At 40.5% G+C, this 19096-nt stretch overlaps 1 protein-coding gene across 1 annotated transcript in view; it reads right to left on the reverse strand.

The window, feature by feature from the left end:
- The window catches only part of EPHX2 (epoxide hydrolase 2), a 66992-nt gene that overhangs the window by 44442 nt on the left and 3454 nt on the right, over nucleotides 1-19096 (reverse strand). Inside the window, exons 2-5 of the mRNA XM_057724105.1 lie at nucleotides 6728-6812; nucleotides 3971-4130; nucleotides 1893-2083; nucleotides 127-249 (exon numbers count right to left, since the gene is read on the reverse strand). Coding sequence (XP_057580088.1) covers nucleotides 127-249; nucleotides 1893-2083; nucleotides 3971-4130; nucleotides 6728-6812 — 559 coding nt within the window. The remainder of the gene's footprint in view (nucleotides 1-126; nucleotides 250-1892; nucleotides 2084-3970; nucleotides 4131-6727; nucleotides 6813-19096) is intronic.

Genomic DNA, 19096 nt, shown 5'->3' on the forward strand with positions numbered 1-19096 from the left:
CCCACCCAGGAAGTTCCTGCCGGGAACCACCCTAGGAGCAGTGAATGCCCTCACTTGTTTTGTTGCCTGTGTACCTAAACACAGATGAGCAACAGGAAATATGACTCAGCACAGAAGGAAAGTTACCTGCACCCCGGTTACTTTCTCCAGCTCCTTCAGGGCCGTGTCAGTGTCGCGGACCAGGATGGTGACCATCCCCAGGTCACGGGCCGGCTTCAGATTAACCCCGAAGTCATCTAAGAAAACCACCTGAATGCAAACAGCATGGATGCTGGCATCACTTTGACCAAAGCAAAACTCATGCACTAGGGCCACCAGCCAGAAACACGTTAAATGAGAACAGCGGTTGAGATTAAGAATTAATAATCTCATGATAAAATTGATTAGAGATTAAGAATTATTTTTCTCTGCATGTAACTGTTTACTCTTAAAATTAAAGACATTTAATTACATGAGCATAAACATAAACACACAGATAGATACACATGTTCCCTGAATTCTGAAACTGTAAGAAGATTAAAGAAGAATATAAACTTATCAGGATGACATTAAAATTCATCTAGGAAAATCAACATGTATGAATAGACCCCTCCCAAAAAATGTCTGGAAAAAAACTATAATAAAGTCAGATAATAAAACAAATTACGAAGCTACTCATTCTTCTCTGGCAGTCCAGTTAAGACTCCGTACTCCCAATGCAGGGGGCCCAGGTTCAATCCCTGATCGGGGAAGATCCTGCATGCCACGTGCCATGGCCACAAAAAACAAAACAAAAAAACTATGAAGCTACAAAAGATAAAAAGAAAAAGTTCAGTACTAGAAAAGAAATAAAAATATTAATGAAATAGAAGAGAGTCAAGGAATACACTCATATACAAATGCAAATTTAGTTTCTAATAAAAGTGTCATGCCCAATTGGTGAGGAGAAAGATTATTTAAGATTATTCAACTATTTCAATTGTTTGGGGCAAAAAGTGGATCCTTCCTTCATTTATTCCCCAAATAAATTCTGAATAGACCAAAGATTTAAATTTCAAAAGAAATGATCCTTAAAGAAAAAAGAAAATCCTTAAAGTTGCAGAAGAAAGCATGGGGGCAGTTATTTACAGTCTTGGATTAGGGCAGGCCTAGATGTCTAAGCAGCTCATCCAACCAAAAAGCCATAAATGAAAAGACATTTCCTTATATGCATACTAAAATTTAGAGCAGTGTTATAGTGCTTAATCTGGGGGCTGAGGAGAGCAGAAGCAAAGTTTGAGAGGAGAAAGGAGGGGTTCCGGTTCTCCTCTCAAGCAAAGTTTGAGAGGAGAAAGGAAGGGTTCTGGTAAGGATTTCCATCCGATCAGCTTGTGGATGAAGTGGGGTTAACAAGAAAGGGTCAGAAACGCCAGAGAAAGGAACTTCATCTTGGTCCAAATACCTTTTGGAGATTAGAGTAGGGAAACACAACAATAATAACATTTTAGACCAGGTCATCTAGAGATGGCATGAAGACAGGATGTAGGGGTTCGGGGGTACCTACAAGGAGATTCTCATTCCTACCCAGGCTTTGGTGGAGTGACCCTGACTAGCCTGTGGTCTTGAAAAAAGTCTCCCAGGGTCTATGTTTCTTTATAGGTAAACTGAGGCAGCTGGTCTGGCAGCTTCTGACAATACCTGTTTTAACCAAGGTCCCATAAGAGCCACAGAGAGAGGCCAGACACCCTTTCTAGGTTGAAGGAGTGAGTAAAAGCCCTTAGAAGTCCTGGCCTGGGAGAAGTGGTACCTGCCACTAGATGTAGGACCACTCTACCAGGCCCCAGGTGTCCCCCATCTGTTCACGCCTCCTCAATTTTTCTTGATTGCAATACCTCTAGAACATTCTTTTCCACTGAAAGGCAGTGTTTAGGTACCTCATTGGGGCTGGCCTTCAATGTGTCCAGCACGAACTTGTAGATCTGAGGCTCAGGCTTGGCCATTCCAATCCTGCACGACTCAATCAGGAAGTCGAAGTGCAGCTTGAGCTCACACATCATCTGGGCCAGGCTGCCTCTCTGGGAGCTGTCATCCAGCCAGTTGTTGGTGAGGATGCAGATTGTAAATCCTGAGCGAGAAGTCGCCAGTGAGTAGACCAGTACAGAACTTTGCTCTGAGAAGTTCCAGGCGCCCCACAGGGGGGCCCAAAGATGAGGCCAAGCAGGTTCTGCTCATTTACATCAATCTCCTGATGCCCACCTACTAAAGTGACAAATTAGAAAAGCACTGTCTTTATCCATAAGCCCCTTCCAGCGCAGGTGTAAGAGCTAGCTAACGGTGTGCACCAAGGGCTTTCAGATGGAGACATCACACCCCTTCATTCCTGGCAATTGTAGATCAAGAGGTTGTGACATTCGTCAGCACATCTGATCAAAGTGTTTTGACATTCATCAGCCCATTCAATCCTCACATCTCTGGGGCAGGCAGGGCAGATCTTACCATCCCACTTTTACCAACGGGAAAATGGAACCTCAGACAAATTATAAGCTGCCCAAAGCCACACAGTGCAGGCAGAGCTGAGCCAGGCCCAGAACCGTGCCTTTGGACTGACACTCCAGCCCTCCTCCCAGTCTACGTTACTGCAGACTCTGCTGGACCACACTTCAGAACACCTGCCGTGGCCGACATAGACTGCATTCCCACTTCAAAACTAGAGAAATGTAAATAGAGACAGCATTATCTCCTGCTTCACCAGACAGGACAGCAACCAGAAGATACTGGAAACAAGACAAGGATAAGTCAATGGAGAGACCCTTTCCATGTAATACAAGTGGGAAATATGGACCAGGGATGTCTCAGCCACAATCAAGTAAAGCTATTGATAAATGGGTAGGATGACCTCAAATATGGCTGGGATGAAGAGCCAGGCTCTGACACTAAACAAATGCCCACTCAAGCAGAGTCAACCAGAGGAATTACCAATACATATGAGTGTAAATATGTCTGATGTTGAATAATGTGAGCCGATTCCTTGGCAAATTCCAACACTATTTTTGAACCTGAAAAAAAATGTTTCAACACTTATCACAGGCAGGTTTTATTTTATGGATTTCATGGTAAGGTGTGACGACCTTTTTCATGAGGTTGGCTTTGATTTTAAAATAACTTTTATTATAAAAATATCATAGCAACATTACAGGGTACTTTTGAAAGAAAAATAAATTGCTTATCACCCTATCAATACAACAGCTTGCCTTTTTTTCTCTACATTCAACTGCATGTTTACATATCTGTAATCTTAGTGTCTTGACAGTTTTGCATTCTGCTTTTATTATTTACCCTCATGTCTAAAGCATTTTTCCACATTTTAAAATCATCTTTGTAATTAACTATTAAGATTTCTGTGCAATAAATAAACAAATAAATAAATGCCTATTGACTGAACATGACCTTGTGTCCTCAACTATTTGACGCCACCTGAATCCACATCAGCCAGCTCATAGCTCAGCCACTCTGACATTCAGAGGCTGAGAAAAATACGGTTGCTTAAGAGGCCCTGTTTTGGGGACTCCCCTGGTGTCCAGTGGTTAAGACTCTGCACTTCCACTGCAGGGGGTACTGGTTCAATCCCTGGTCAGGGAACTAAGATCCCGCATGCTGCAGGGCACAACCAAAAAATAAAAAAGGCCTTGTTTTCTAATAACTGTGACAAGAGGTGAGAGCTTGGGTCACTCAGTCATTACTATTACTAGTACTTTGAGTACATTGGTAAGGATAGAATTTTGCCCATGAGACATAAATTGCTTTATTAAACAAAATTCTTTCATTTTTCCAGCTGACAGTGCTGATTTTGGCCATTCGCTAAAACTTACTTTGAGGCTATGTTTGAAGAACAGCTTTTCATCAAGGCCCAGAAGATCTGTGATCTCACCACACATTTAGATGTATTGTGATCTGACCCTCCCCAGGGTTCTGGTGTGGTTGGGTCAGAGAATGACCCGTATCAGATCCTTACCCTTCTTTTTGAGGGTGAGAGCTGCCTGAAGCATGGGGTGGTTGATCTTTCTTGCTGAAAGTGCCTTGTCAAAGATCAGATTTACAGAGAAATTCTCAGGGAGGCAGATTCCAGAGTCCTCAGAGCATTTCCTGCAGTTTTCTTCCATTAATGGCTTCCACTGTGAAAGTGAATTGATGAGAGACTGTCACCTGCTACAACCACTTGGAAAAGCTTTGGGCAGCATTTACTAAATCTGAACACATGCATTCCCTGCGATGCAGCAATTCCACTCCTTGACATACACGCAGCTTAAGTGTCTACATATGTTCACCAAAAGACATGTACAAAGACGTTCACAGCAGCACTTTTCCTAAGAACTCTAAACTACCCAAATCCCCCTGTTATGAGCTGAACTGTGTGTCCCTCCACCCCCACACACCAAATTCATGTTAAGTCCTAACCCTCAGGACCTTAGAATGTGACTGTTGTTGGAGAGAGGGTCTTTGAAGAGGTCATTAAGGTAAACTGAGGTCACAGGTGGGCCCTAATCCAATCTGACTGGTGTCCTTATAAGAACAGATTAGGACACAGACAAGCACAGAAGAAAGAATGTGAGGACACAAGGAGAAGTCAGCCACCTACAAGCCAAGGAGAAGGGCCTCAGAAGAAACCAGCCCTGCTGACAGCTTGATCTTGGGCTTCTAGCCTCCAGAGCTGTGAGAAAATAAATTTTTGTTGTTTAAGCCACCTGGTCTGTGGTATTTTGTTATGGCAGCCCTAGCAAATGAATACACCCATTAGTAGCAGAATGCATTGTGGTATGTTTATATGCTATCACTGTAGTACTCTTGTGTCATATGTAATAGTCCCAAACTGAAAACGAGCCAAATACCCATCAACAGCAGAATGATAGAGAGCCCAGAAAATTAATTGAGCCCACGCATCAATTAATTTATGACAAAGGAGCCAAGAATATAAATGAGGAAAGAACAATCTCTTCAATAAATGATGTTGGGAAAACTGTATAGCCACATGTAAATGAAGGAAATTCATACCATTTCCCCCTTTCCTTACCTTTCAACAACATTACAGCAGCTTTTTTTAAAATTGATTCAAGCTTCGGTAATGTTTATTCCCAATGGTATCATCACAGTTTTCAGGCATGAGTTGCCAAAATGTGTGTGTGTGTATAGGAAGAGTTTTGAAGTGACTATGATTCATTACACTCTCCATGCTAAGACCATACTTGTCTTCACAGGAAAGATGGGCTTTGTTTCCTATTACAATGGGCCCCAAGTTCCCTGTTAGACTGATAGGTGGCTGTAATTCATAAATTTTTTAAAAATTACGGACTGTTTAATCTGTGCTCTTGTAGATTCTTGACAGCCTTTCTTCTCCGAGGCACTAACTGAAAATTCAAGTGGTCTTAAATCCTGATTACTTTATTTAAAAATAACCAAAAACGATACTGCAATTGTAAAACATTGAGGTTGTGGTAACAACGACTATTTATTGAGCCCTGATTATGTGCCGGGCACTGTGCGAAGCACTTTTCACGTTTCGTAACAACCTAGGAGGTGGAGCGTGTTATTGATCTCATTGCACAGATGGCAAAACTGAGACTCTGAGAGGTTCTGTGACTTGCCGCACTCACTCGACGGTAAGTGGGAGCTATGATCCCAACCTCAGATTCCAAAGTCCACCCATCACATGGTTATTAACTAACTGCCCCTAACCCAGTGGCCTTGTCTGAAAATAACTACTCTAAGGATGATTACTATCAAGCACACAGAAAATAATAGGTTGGAAAGGATGGGGAAACACTGGGAGCCATGTGCACCTTGTGAAAGGGTGCAGCCGCTATGGAAAACAGTATGGTGTTTCCTGAAACAATTAAAAACAGAACTACCCTTATGACAATCCAGCAATCTTTCTTCTGAATATATACCCAAGAAAACGATGTTGAACTGATATTTGAACACACATGTTCCTAGCAGCATTAGTCATGAAAACCAAAAGGAGGAAGCAACCTAGCAGCATTAGTCATGAAAACCAAAAGGAGGAAGCAACCCAAATGTGCATTGATAGATGAATGGTAAACAGAATATGATCTATCCATGCAATGGAATATCATTCACCTTAAAAAGAAGGATATTGTGACACATGCTACAATGTGGATGAACCCTGAAGACATTATGCCAAGTGAAACAAGTCAGTCACGAGAGTGCAAATATTGCATGATTCCAGTTATATAAGATATTTACAGCAGCTAAACAAAGACAGAAAGTTCAATAGTGGTTGTCAGGGGCTGGGGGAAAGGAGGAATGGGGAGTTGTTGTTTAATGGGTATAGAGTTTCAGTTTCTCAAGATGAAATGAGTTCCGGAGATGGGTGGTGGTGTTGGTTACCCAATGTGAATATACTTAACGCTACCGAATTGTATACTTAAAAATGATCAAGGCAGTAAATTTTATGTGATGTGTATTTAACCACAGAGGGAAAAAAAAAAGCTAGTCTGGCTGTTATAATTCCCTGGCATAGATCTTCAAGGGCTTTTAAATTTCTTAGTCACTGGGACATGCCCCTCTGCTTGGCTGAAAGAGACAACAAACCAGCCTTAAATGTCTCCAGCCCAGTCTTGTGAGTTAAGTGTTATAAGGGGTAAATGGGTGAGGCAGACGTGGCCCTGCCCTCACGGAGCTTACAGTCAGTGGGGGAGATAGGTGTGTAGGCACAGAACGCCTCCTCAAGGGGGTCTAAGAGATGTCACGGCACCTGGGAAAATGTGATCTCTCCCCTCATCACACGGGCACTGGAACCATCCCGGCCTCCTTTCATGAAAGCTTCATTCAGAAAGCCTCTGAAAAACACAAAAAAACATCGGGAATGTTCAAATGACTTCATCAAGTGGCAGACACCTTGATTTTGGGCTTCAAGCTTCTGAAACTATTGTTGAAGCCACCCAGTCTGTGGTCCTTCCTTATGGTAACCCTAGTTGATTAATAACCCCGGTTCACATTCATCTCTTACATGTGGTCCTGAGGAGTAGCTGACACAGAGAGAGACCAGCTCATTACCCTCTCACTTCCCTTCATTACAAAACACAAGGTTCCATTACACTTTCTTGATAATTTCCCACCTCCAGTGGTGGCTGACCTACCCCCACAAGGCTGGCTGGGTGACATCACACTGGTGTGGGAGGGCACATACATGGCACACACACACAACTCTGTTCCCTCGAATACCTGGCTGATTTTTTTTAATATAATTTAATTTTTAATTTTTTAAATTTTATTTTATTAATTTGGGGGGGCTGCATTGGGTCTTCATTGCTGCATGCAGGCTTCCTCTAGTTGTGGCGAGTGGGGGCTACTCTTCATTGTTGTGGATGGGTTTTGCAGTGTGGTGGCTTCTCTTGTTGTGGAGCATGGGCTCTAGGTACACAGGCTTTAGTAGTTGTGGCACATGGGCTCAGTAGTTGTGGCTTGTGGGCTCTACAGCACATGCTCAGTAGTTGTGGCGCACGGGGTTAGTTGCTCTGGGGCATGTGGGACCTTCCCAGACCAGGGATCGAACCCATGTCCCTTACATTGGCAGACAGATTCTTAACCACTGTGCCACCAGGGAAGTCTCCCTGGCCAATTTTTATAACCCATCACCACATTTTATACCACTGCATCCAGACATTGATTTATGATCCTTCCTGGTACAGTGCTCCAAGCAAATATTTATAATGGACTGCAATTGGCAACCCGGTTGAAAGTATTTACCATTCCCACGTTAAGGGGACAAATATCTGGGAGTTTCATATCTGACAGCAGTCAACAACCTTTTACCCCATTAACCCTCTTGCAGGCAACAATGATCGACTTTAGAGAAAACATAAAAAAAAAAATATATCCCTACTATTCCTTGCTTAGGAATTGAAATATTGAGTAGCCTTGTTCAATTTTCCAGCATCAGCAATGGCTTTGGCACATCTTTGCCATCAGTTGTCTTTTTTAAAAAACAGCGTTATTAAATTATACTTACATAACACCAAATTCACGTTTTCAGTGTATGATTCAATGACTTGTAGTAATTTTATAGAGGTGTGCAAACATCACCACATTGCAGTTTTAGAACATTTCCATCACCTCGAAAGGATCCCTCATGCCCTTCCCCAGTTGCCATCCAATTTTAAGAAATAACACACAGTTCAACTCAGCAATCTTTCATTGAGGACCTAAGGCATCAAGGCATTGTGCCAAGTGCCATGATATAAAAATGGAAAAATATGGATCTATTCTTAGGGAGCTCACAGAAGAACAAGGGAGGCAACATATAAACAAATAACTATCACACACTGAATGAGTGAGATGGAAAAGTAAAGGGAAAATTGTTTTCTCTACCTGAAGATTAGGGACTGATAAAAGAAGAGGAACTGAAGGAAGAATATAGCTATAGAGGAAGGAGATGTCAATGACTCTATAGAACAAAAACAGGCAGTATTTTTTCAAAAAGAAATTATTTGAGATGTCATTGGCACTGAAAAGCATGAACTTCAAATTTTAAGGTTGCTTAATAAAAGCAGTGAATGGTGAAATGGCTATTACAGAAAATGAAATTAGTGAACCAAAAGACCCAACAAAATTTCCAAGAACAAGGAGTAAAATGACGAAGCAATTAAAATTAATGTACAAAAATATAAGACCTGTGGAGGCCAAATTCCTTCAATAAACAAGAAGAGTCACAGAAGGAAAGATCAGAGAAGAAACAATCAAAGGAATAGTGGGAGAAGATGTTTCTGGGCTGAAGAAAAATCTGAGATCTTCAATCAAAAGTGTTCACCAAATGCCAGCCAAACTAATGAAAAAATAACCACAGCTGGCATGGGGTGAGGAAAATTTTCAATTCCTGGGATGAGAAAGTCTAACAGACAATCTTTTGTGTAGAAAAACAGATTATACACAAAAGAAATGCAGTTCAGACTGACAACAGCCTTTTATTCTACAACTTTAAATGTGAGAAGATTGTGGAGTAATCCTCACTAGACATTGAGATAAAATGCCCCCCAAATCTATCCCCAGATAACTTGTTTTATGTCCAGTGAGGCTCCTTTGTTTTAGAGATCTTGGTTGATATCAATAACTGACCAATTGGGCCATTTGTTTTTTCTCTTCGCATGCTTTAAATTCCACTCTTGTTTTAAATTCACCAGTAAAGAGTGAGCCACAAAACTATGGCCCTGATCTTGAATCCCAATAAAAGAAGAACCCAGGCCCATGAGCTTGTTCTCTCTCTTTCTCCCTGCATTCTCACTGAGCGGCCCCAGGTGTGCTGTGTAATTTCCAGGTCTTGTTAGTAATAAACCTTTATTTTTTTCCCTGATGACCACTGCTGAAGGGCATCTTGCAATCACAGTAAGAATCACAAAGACGGGTCCAACCACAACACTGGTTATTGAAAAGCTGAGAACAACACAAACCAGTTTCAGACATGTAAAACTAATACAATAGTTTTAATAACTATCACACCTTTCCTGGAAAAAAAATTCAAGAAAGACTTCTAGTCAACTTATAGATCAAAATAAAAATCTTGAGAACAGGAAAGAAATGGTTTAAAAGAAATGACAGCAAACAATTGGAAATGAAAATTTTAAAAATATCATTTCCCTTAGCATTGAAAACAAAACAAAAATAAATTAAAAAAACAAAACAAAACAAAACAGAACTAAATTTAATGAAAAAGATTTGACTGCTACGCTAAAAACTACAAAATTAAGAGAAATTAAAACCCTCAATATACACAGATTTTATATATATATATATACATATATTTCTCAAGTTCATGGATTGTAACTTAATATGGTTAAGACAAAAATTCTCAACAAACATATAAATTCACTCCCAATCAAATTTTAGCAGATTTTGTGTATATGTGTAAAAATGGACTTTGATTATAAAATTTATCTGGAAACACAAAGGATACAGACTAGCCAAATCAATCCTAAAGAAAAACAAATATGAAGGATTTATATTACCATATTTTAAGATTTATTATAATGCTACAATAATTAAGACAATGTGGTATTCTTGCAACGACAGATGTATGTGCCAACTTAACATAATAGGGAGTCCAGAAATAGACCTCCACATATATGGTCATTTGATTTTTCAACAAAAGTGCCACCAAAATTTAATGTGGAGATTGTTTTTTAATAAATGATGTTAGAGTAACTGGATATCCATATGGGGAGGCAGAGGGATACCTGACCCCCTACCTCACACCATATATAAGAGTTATTTTGAAGTGGGTCAAAGACCTAAATGTGAAAGCTAAAAGAACCTAGCTTCCAGAAGAAAGCAGAATATTTTTATGACCTTTAACTAAGCAAAGATTTCTTAAAAGAACACAAAAAGCACTAATCATATGAGAATAAAAAAGGTAAATGAGACATGATTAAAATTAAGACTTTCTGTTCAACAAAAACCCCATTGAGAAAGTGAATAAGTAGAGCCCTATATATGGAGATGTTTGCTATCCATATGTATGACAAATGACTTGTATTAAGAATATGTAAAGAACTCCTAAATATCAATGAGAAAGACAACCCAATGAAAAATGGGCAAACAACTTAAACAAGAATCTCATTCAAGACAATTATCAAATGCCCAATAAGCACATAATAAGCTCAACATCATTATCCATCAGCGAAACACGAAATAAAACCACAATGAGAAAACAACACATATCCACCAGAACTGCTACATTTGAACAGAATGACAATGTCAAGTACTAATGACAATGTGGAGAAATTAGAACTCTCCTATATTCCTGGTAGGAGCAGAATTTGGTACAACTGCTTTAGAAAAATGGCAACCCTACTAAACACTTTTATATTGACAAAAGGTGGAAACCTCTTTGCAAGAAAGTTATAAGGCACAAACCTTTATGTGCTGATTAAAACAGTGTGAAAGGAAAACCAAAATGGAGTTGGTATTACTAAGAGAGCTCTCTAAAATGGACCCAGGAGGCCACCGAGGAAGCGTGACTTATGCACATCTCAATCTGGATAGAATCTGATCTTTTGACCAATAATTGTCCTAGATGACATCCAGAACATCTACCAGAAGATACTTACTGGACCCTTACCCTAAAACAACTCGTGACAGCCTAACACTTAAGGGCAGCTGTTTCCTTTTTTGTGTCAGGGTACAGCCTTGTGGCCTTTGCCTTTATAAGCCCCTGACACTTTCTCTTCCCCAGAATGCTCTGTTTTACCCAAACCTGTATTTCCCAAATTGCAATTCTTTTTTAAAATTCATTAATTAAAAAATTAATTAATTTTTGGCTGTGCCGAGTCTTAGTGGCACATGGGATCTTCTTTGCGCTATGCGAATCTTTAGATACGGCATGCAGGACCTAGTTCCCTGACTAAGGATCAAATCTGGGCCCCCTGAATTGGGAGTGCAGAGTCTTAACCACTGGACCACCAGGGAAGTCCCCCGAATTGCAATTCTTAGACCCCCAAATAAAGTGTTTTGTTCTTTGCAGACTTGATGCTATTAAAAGTGAGGACTGTATCAAGACAGCATTCTGAGCATGCATCTATTTCTCTCTCTGTCTAAAATGCCACTGAGATTATACAAAAGATACCCTTAAAAGGTTTTTTAAAAACCAACATCGGGGAGATAGGATCAAGATGGCGGAGTAGGAGGACGTGCGCTCACTCCCTCTTGCAAGAGCACCGGAATTACAACTAACTGCTGAACAATCATAGACAGAAAGACACTGGAACTCACCAAAAAAGACACCCCACATCCAGAGACAAAGAAGAAGCCACAATGAGATGGTAGGAGGGGCGCAATCGCATTAAAATCAAATCCCATAAGTACTGGGTGGGTGACTCACAAACTGGAGAACAGTTATACCGCAGAAGTCCACCCACTAAAGTTAGGGTTCTGAGCCCCATGTCAACCTTCCCAACCTGGGAGTCCAGCAACGGGAGGAGGAATCCCCAGAGAATCAGATTTTGAAAGCCAGTGGGATTTGATTGCAGGACCTCCACAGGACTGGGGGAAACAGAGACTCCACTCTTGGAGGGCACACAAAAAAGTGTGCTTTTTTGGACCCAGGAGGAAGGAGCAGTGACCCCATAGGAGACTGAACCAGATCTACCTGCTGGTGTTGCGGGGTTGCCTGCGGAGGTGGGGGGCAGCTGTGGCTCACCGAGGAGACAGGGGCACTGGCTGCAGGGGTTCTGGGAAATGTTCATTGGGGTGAGCCCTCCCAGAGTCCACCATTAGCCCCACCAAAGAGCCTGTGGGGTGGCCTCAGGCCAAAGAACCAACAGGGTGGGAACACAGCCCCACCCATTGGCAGACAAGCAGATTAAAGTTTTACTGATCTCCACCCACCAAATCGGATTAAAGTCTTACTGAGCTCCCCCTACCCAGCCCTACCCACCATCAGTCCCTCCCATCAGGAAGCACCCATGAGCCTCCTAGATAGCTTCCACCACAAGAGGGCAGACAGCAGTATCAAGCACTATCAAGCAGTATCAGCAGTATTTCGTCTTGTGGAACTGAAAACCACAGCCATAGAAAGATAGAGAAAATGAAAAAGCAGAGGACTTTGTACCAGATGAAGGGACAGGATAAAACCCCAGAAAAACAACTAAATGAAGAGAAGATAGGCACCCTTACAGAAAAAGAATTCAGAATAATGATGGTGAAGATGATCCAGGACTTCGAAAAAAGACTGGATGCAAAGATCAAAAAGTTTACCAAAGATCTAGAAGAATTAAAGAGCAAACAAACAGAGATATGCAACACAATAACTGAAGTGAAAAAATACACTGGAAGGAACCAATAGCAGATTAACTGAGGCAGAAGGGCGAATAAGTGAGCTGGAAGACAGAATGGTGATTATCACTGATGTGGAAAAGAATAAAGAAAAAAGAATGAAAAGAACTGAAGATACCCTAAGGGACCTCTGGGACAATGTTAAACGCACCAACATTCACATTATAGGGGTCCCAGAAGGAGAAGAGAGAGAGAAAGGATCCGAGAAAATACTGGAAGAGTTTATAGTTGGAAACTTCCCTAACGTGGGAAAGGAAATAGCTACCCAAGTCCAGGAAGTGCAGAGAGTCCCAGGCAGGATAAACCCAAGGAGAAACATGCCAAGACATATCGTAGTCAAATTGACAAAAATTAAAGACAGAGAAAAGTTATTAAAAGCAACAAGGGAAAAACGAGAAATAACATACAAGGGAACTCCCATCAGGTTAACAGCTGATTTCTCAGCAGAAACTCTGCAAGCCAGAAGGGAGTGGCAGGATATATTTAAAGTGATGAAAGGGAAGAACCTACAACCAAGAATACTCTACCCAGCAAGGATCTCATTCAGATTTGATGGAGAAATCAAAAGCTTTACAGACAAGCAACAGCTAAGAGAAATCAGCACCACCAAACCAGCCCTACAACAAATGCTAAAGGAACTTCTCTAAGTGGGAAACACAAGAGAAGAAAAGGACCTACAGAAACAAAAACAAAACAATTAAGAAAATGGTAATAGGAACATACATATTGATAATTACCTTGAATGTAAATGGACTAAATGCACCAACCAAAAGACACAGACTGGCTGAATGGATACAAAAACAAGACCCATATATATGCTGTCTCCAAGAGACCCACTTCAGACCTAGGGACACATACAGACTAAAAGTGAGGGGATGGAAAAAGATATTCCATGCAAATGGAAATCAAAAGAAAGCTGGAGTAGCAATACTCATATCAGATAAAATAGACTTTAAAATAAAAAATGTTACAAGAGACAAGAAAGGATACTACATAAAGATCGAGGGATCATTCCAAGAAGAAGAGATAACAATTATAATATATATGCACCCAGTATAGGAGCACCTCAATACATAAGGCAAATGCTAACAACTATGAAAGAGGAAATCAACAGTAACACAATCATCATGGGGGACTTTAACATCCCACTTACACCAGTGGACAGATCATCCACACAGAAAATTAATAAGGAAACACAAGCTTTAAATGACATGATAAATCAGCTTGATTTAATAGATATCTACAGGACATTACATCCAAAAACAGCAGATTACACATTCTTCTCAAGTGCACATGGAACATTCTCCAGGATACATCACATTTTGGGTCATAAATCAAGCCTTGGTAAATTCAAGAAAATCGAAATCATATCAAGCATCTTTTCTGACCACAACGCTAGGAGATTAGAAATCAATTACAGGAAAAAAACTGTAAAAAACACAAACACATGGAGGCTAAACAATACACTACTAACTAACCAAGAGATCACTGAAGAAATCAAAGAGGAAATAAAAAAAAACTTAGAGACAAGTGACAATGAAAACACAATGATCCAAAACCTATGGGATGCAGCAAAGGCAGTTCTAAGAGGGAAGCTTATAGCAATACAATTCTACCTCAAGAAACAAGAAAAATCCCAAATAAACAATTTAACCTTATACCTAAAGAAACTAGAGAAAGAAGAGCAAACAAAACCCAAAGTTAGTAGACAAACTGGGACATTTGTAGAGACATGGATGGACCAGAGACTGTCATACAGAGTGAAATGAGTCAGAAAGAGAAAAACAAATATCGTATATTAACACATATATGTGGACTATAGAAAAATGGTACAAATCAACCGGTTTGCAAGGCAGAAACAGAGACACAGATGTAGAGAACAAATATGTGGACACCAAGTGGGGAAAGCGGGGAGGATTGGGGGGGAAAGAATTGGGAGATTGGGATACCAAATTGTACACTTTAAATATATGCTGTTTATTGTTTAACTGTATCTCAATAAAAGTTCCTAAAAAAAACAAAAAGAAAACAACATCGGGACTTCCCTGGTGGTCCAATGATTAGGACTCCATGCTTTCACTGCCAGGGCCAGGTTCGATACCTGGTCGGGGAACTAAGATCCTGCAAGCCATGTGGCACAGCCAAACAAAACAAAACACAAGAAACCAACTTTGATAGTTTAGAAAACCAAGAAAATATAAACTATCAGACTGAGAAGACTGAGAAAATCTTGGAAGATAGAGGGTAAACCAGAATATATTGATAAAAAAGAAAGAGAGGAGAAAAACAAGAGCCCAACCATATGAAAAGAAGCCTACTGTTGTTCTTCCCCCAGAAAGCACCAGGCAAAGTTCAAAATCATTGTCAATAAATTCCATGAGTAGAAAGTGGACTTGGGACTTCAGGATAAAGAAATAAGGGACTATGTCTAGAACAGCTGGACGGGTCTCTCCCCTCCCTTCTACCACCGTTTTTATTTATTAACAGGTATTTATTGAGCACCTTCTATGTGCCAGGCACTGTGGTAGGCAATGTGGAAAAGGAGTGAACAAAACACACCAAAATCTCTGTCTTCAGGAGCTCACACTCGAGAGAGATGAGAAAGAGAAGAAACTGGAAAATTATACAGTATGTTGGTGACATTGAGAAAAATACACTTGTAAGAGGGATAAGTAGTATTCTAGCTCTCACTGCTACCTAAAACATCAAGCAGTCATTTTATCATCTCTCGAGGTTTCTGAGGGTCAGGAATTAGGGGAAGGCTTGGCGGTGGCTCTGGTTCAGGATCTCCCATGTGTCTGAAATCAGTTGGCAGCTAGAGCTGGATGGGAGAAGGGGAGCTGAAGCAGCTGGGGGTGGGGCAGGCTCCCTCTCTGCAGCCTGTCCCAGTGATTTCTCCAGGAGGCTGGTTGGGACTCCTCCCAGCATGGCCACCTCAGGGCAGCCAGATCGCTTATCCAGAGGGAAGGCTTCAGGAGTGAGTATTCCAGTGAACAAAAGCTGCAACACCTTGATAACCTAAACTCAAAATCAGGGCGTCTCTTCTGCCATACTCTACTAGTCATAAAAGTCCACCTGGTTTTCAGCAGAGGGAGCAGAGAGCCCACTTCTCAAAGGGTGAATTGTTGAGATCACACATAGGAAGTGCCTGTCAGGTGGGAGATACTGCTTTGGTTGCCTTTGGAAGATACAATGTCATGGGTAGAGAGTCATCTACCTTATTTAACAACTAAAACACATTTACTCCGATCCCTTTATTTTTACAAATGGGGCTCAGAAAGGCTAGCTGGTTTGCTCAAGGTCTCATGGCCAGTTGTAGCAGGGTGTTTAAATACTGATTCCAATTACAGATTTAACTGTTTAACTGCATAAAGACTGCAGATGTCTCAGAACCCAATCAGTGTACTTACATACAATTCAAATTTAAAATACTGATTCCCTGGAATCTAAAAAAAAAAAAACAAAATCCCAAAACCAAACCAAGCTCATAGATACAGAGAACAGATTGGTTGTTGCCAGAGGCAGGGAGTGGGCAAAATGGGTGAAGGGGGGTTAAAAGTTATCAAATTCCAATTATAAAATAAATAAGTCCTGGGGATGTCATGCACAGCACAGTGACTATAGTTAATAATACTGTATTGTATATTTGAAAATAACTAAGAGAATAAATCTTAAAAGTGCTCATCACAAGAAAAAATATAATAATGCTTCTCATTTTTAATAAAACTGGAAACAGCAATTTTTTGTTGTTGTAGTAAAACATACATAACCTAAAACTGACCGTTTTAACCACTTTTAAGTGTACAGATCAGTGCCATTAAGTACATTATTGTGCAACCATCACCACTACCCAGCTCTGGAACTTTTTCATCTTCCCATCTTTACAACCTAAAACTTTGTACCCATTAAACAATATTCCTCTTTCTCCCTCCCAGCCATCATTTAAAATCAGATTATATTTCATACCTTTTGTAACCTCAATCTTCCACAAAACATTAGCGATATATGAAATTTAATCTTACACTGTTTACTGTAATTGCTATTAGTGATTTTTGCGCAACTGAACTCTTGAGACTCAACCAGTATATCTAGAATTCAATCACTGTCCCCCAAAGGGATTCTTCACCTACTGAATACATATATTCATAGCTACTAAGGTACAGCTGACCCTTGAACAACACTGGGGTTTGGGGTACCGACTCTGCAAAAATCCCTGTATAACCCATAGTTGGTCCTCTGACTACATGGTTCCTCAAAATCTTTGCATTCGATCAGCCTCAGATAGTGTATACTGTAGTGTTCACTACTGAAAAAACAAAACAAAACAAAAAAACCAATGTACTAGTGGATCTGCACAGTTCAAACTTGTGTTGTTCAAGGGTCAACTGTATTAGGCAAAGGTGCTGGAAGCAGCAGATTTGTTTCATGATAAAACTGGAGGCAAAGTAATCTACCTTCCTGGGGAAAGTTCTGGTGAGAGGAAGCATGAGAGGCTGAAAGGAAGGGATGGTTAAGCAACCTGGCTGTGGCAGTGTGGGGCAGAATATTATTATTGTTTCCCCCACCACTGGCCAACAGCAGGTGGGGGTACTGTGATTCAATCCTGATACTACCTGTCCAGAGTTAGCACAGACCCCACAGGTTAAGGGCACGTCCTCCACAGACCTGCCCTCACTTCAGATACCAGCTGCAGTCTCAGGGGGTCTCCAGGCCACCTGTATTTCTGACCATTTTGCTACAAGTTTAGGGGTTCCCACGACTCTCCAGTTCTGATAATTCACTAGAAAAACTTACAGAACACTGAAGAGTGCTGTGCTTACTGTTAAGTTTTATTTTAAAGAATACACACAAGGCGAGGTCTGGAAGGTGCACCGAGCATCTGGGCCCTCTCACCATGAAATCAGGACACATTACCCTCCCGGCAAATTGATGTGTTCACCAACCAGGAAGCTCCATTAAGCCTCAGTGTCCAGAAATTTTACTGGGGCTTCATTAGGCATGATTGATGAACTCATTGGCTACTTGTTTGAACTCAATCCCCAGCTTCCTCTCCTCCCTAGAGCTCTGGCTGGTGCAAAGTCCCAACCCTCTAATCACAGAGATAGTCTTTCTGGGGACCAGCCCCCATCAGGAAGCTTTGCAGAATCCCCCACCAAATGAATTACTTCATTAGCATAACAAAGGCATGCTGATCACTCAGTAAACCCCAAGGGTTTTTAGACGCTCTGTGCTAGGAACTCAGGACAAATTCATCACTATATGGATATAAAAAATATAGTTAGCATTGAACATGCATGCAGAAAAGGTTAAGTTAATAGTGTAAGTTACTATATATATGCACATTAAAAAAATAAGAAATCTTAAGAACTAGAAACAAAATGCATCAGTAAGAAGACTAGAAAAAAGATGTTTCCCTAAGGGAAGCTGGAAGAAAACTTGATCAGCCCAACTAAAGATGAGAAAAAGAAGGGAGAAAAAAAAAGTAGCAGAAGAGTTGGTAAGTAGAAAACATAAAACATCATGGTAGAAATCAAGACTTCTCGAAACCAAGAAGAAAGTGACCATCCAGTACAAAAATGGGCAAATTGTATACACAGGTAAACACCAAAGGAAAAAATACAAATGGCCAATAAAATGAATTGTAGAGAGGAAAATGCAGACTGATTCAGGACAATGCTTTCCCCTCATCTGACTAGCAAAAGTTTAAGAAGGTCATCTCCACTGCACGGAGGATCTGGGCTGGGCTGGGCTTCTCCTGCCCTGTCAGAACAGGTACAGTATTTTCTGGAGAACAGGTTGGCAGGATCTGTCAATATCTGAAATGTAAATACACTTTTACTTGGCAACTCCACTTTTAGAAAACCACCCTACAGAAATATTACAGTGACATTATTTGTACCAGTGACAACTAACAAAGAAATAAATGTCCACCGACAGGGAAAGATGGCTAAATAAATTATGGCAATTCCATATTGTGGAACACTATGGAGTGGTTAAAAAGAGAAAGGTAGATCTATGGAAATAGACACAAAAAGATACCCAACTGTTGAATGAAATAAAACAGTTTAAGTTAAAAAAAATTACAACCTAGAACAATATGTGTACTCTGATCCTACTGTTTGTTTTTTTAAACCTACCAATCTGTCTACCAATCTACCCACCACCAACCTAGGCATAAATGTGTCTGCAAATTCATATAAATAAGTGACAGGCTGACAATCCCTTATCTGAAACCTCAGAACTAGATGAGTTTCAAAAGTCAGAATTTTTTAGATTGTAAAGGTAAAATGGGGGATAT

The sequence above is a fragment of the Hippopotamus amphibius genome, chromosome 2 (assembly GCF_030028045.1).
Source record: "Hippopotamus amphibius kiboko isolate mHipAmp2 chromosome 2, mHipAmp2.hap2, whole genome shotgun sequence".
Taxonomy (NCBI): domain Eukaryota; kingdom Metazoa; phylum Chordata; class Mammalia; order Artiodactyla; family Hippopotamidae; genus Hippopotamus; species Hippopotamus amphibius.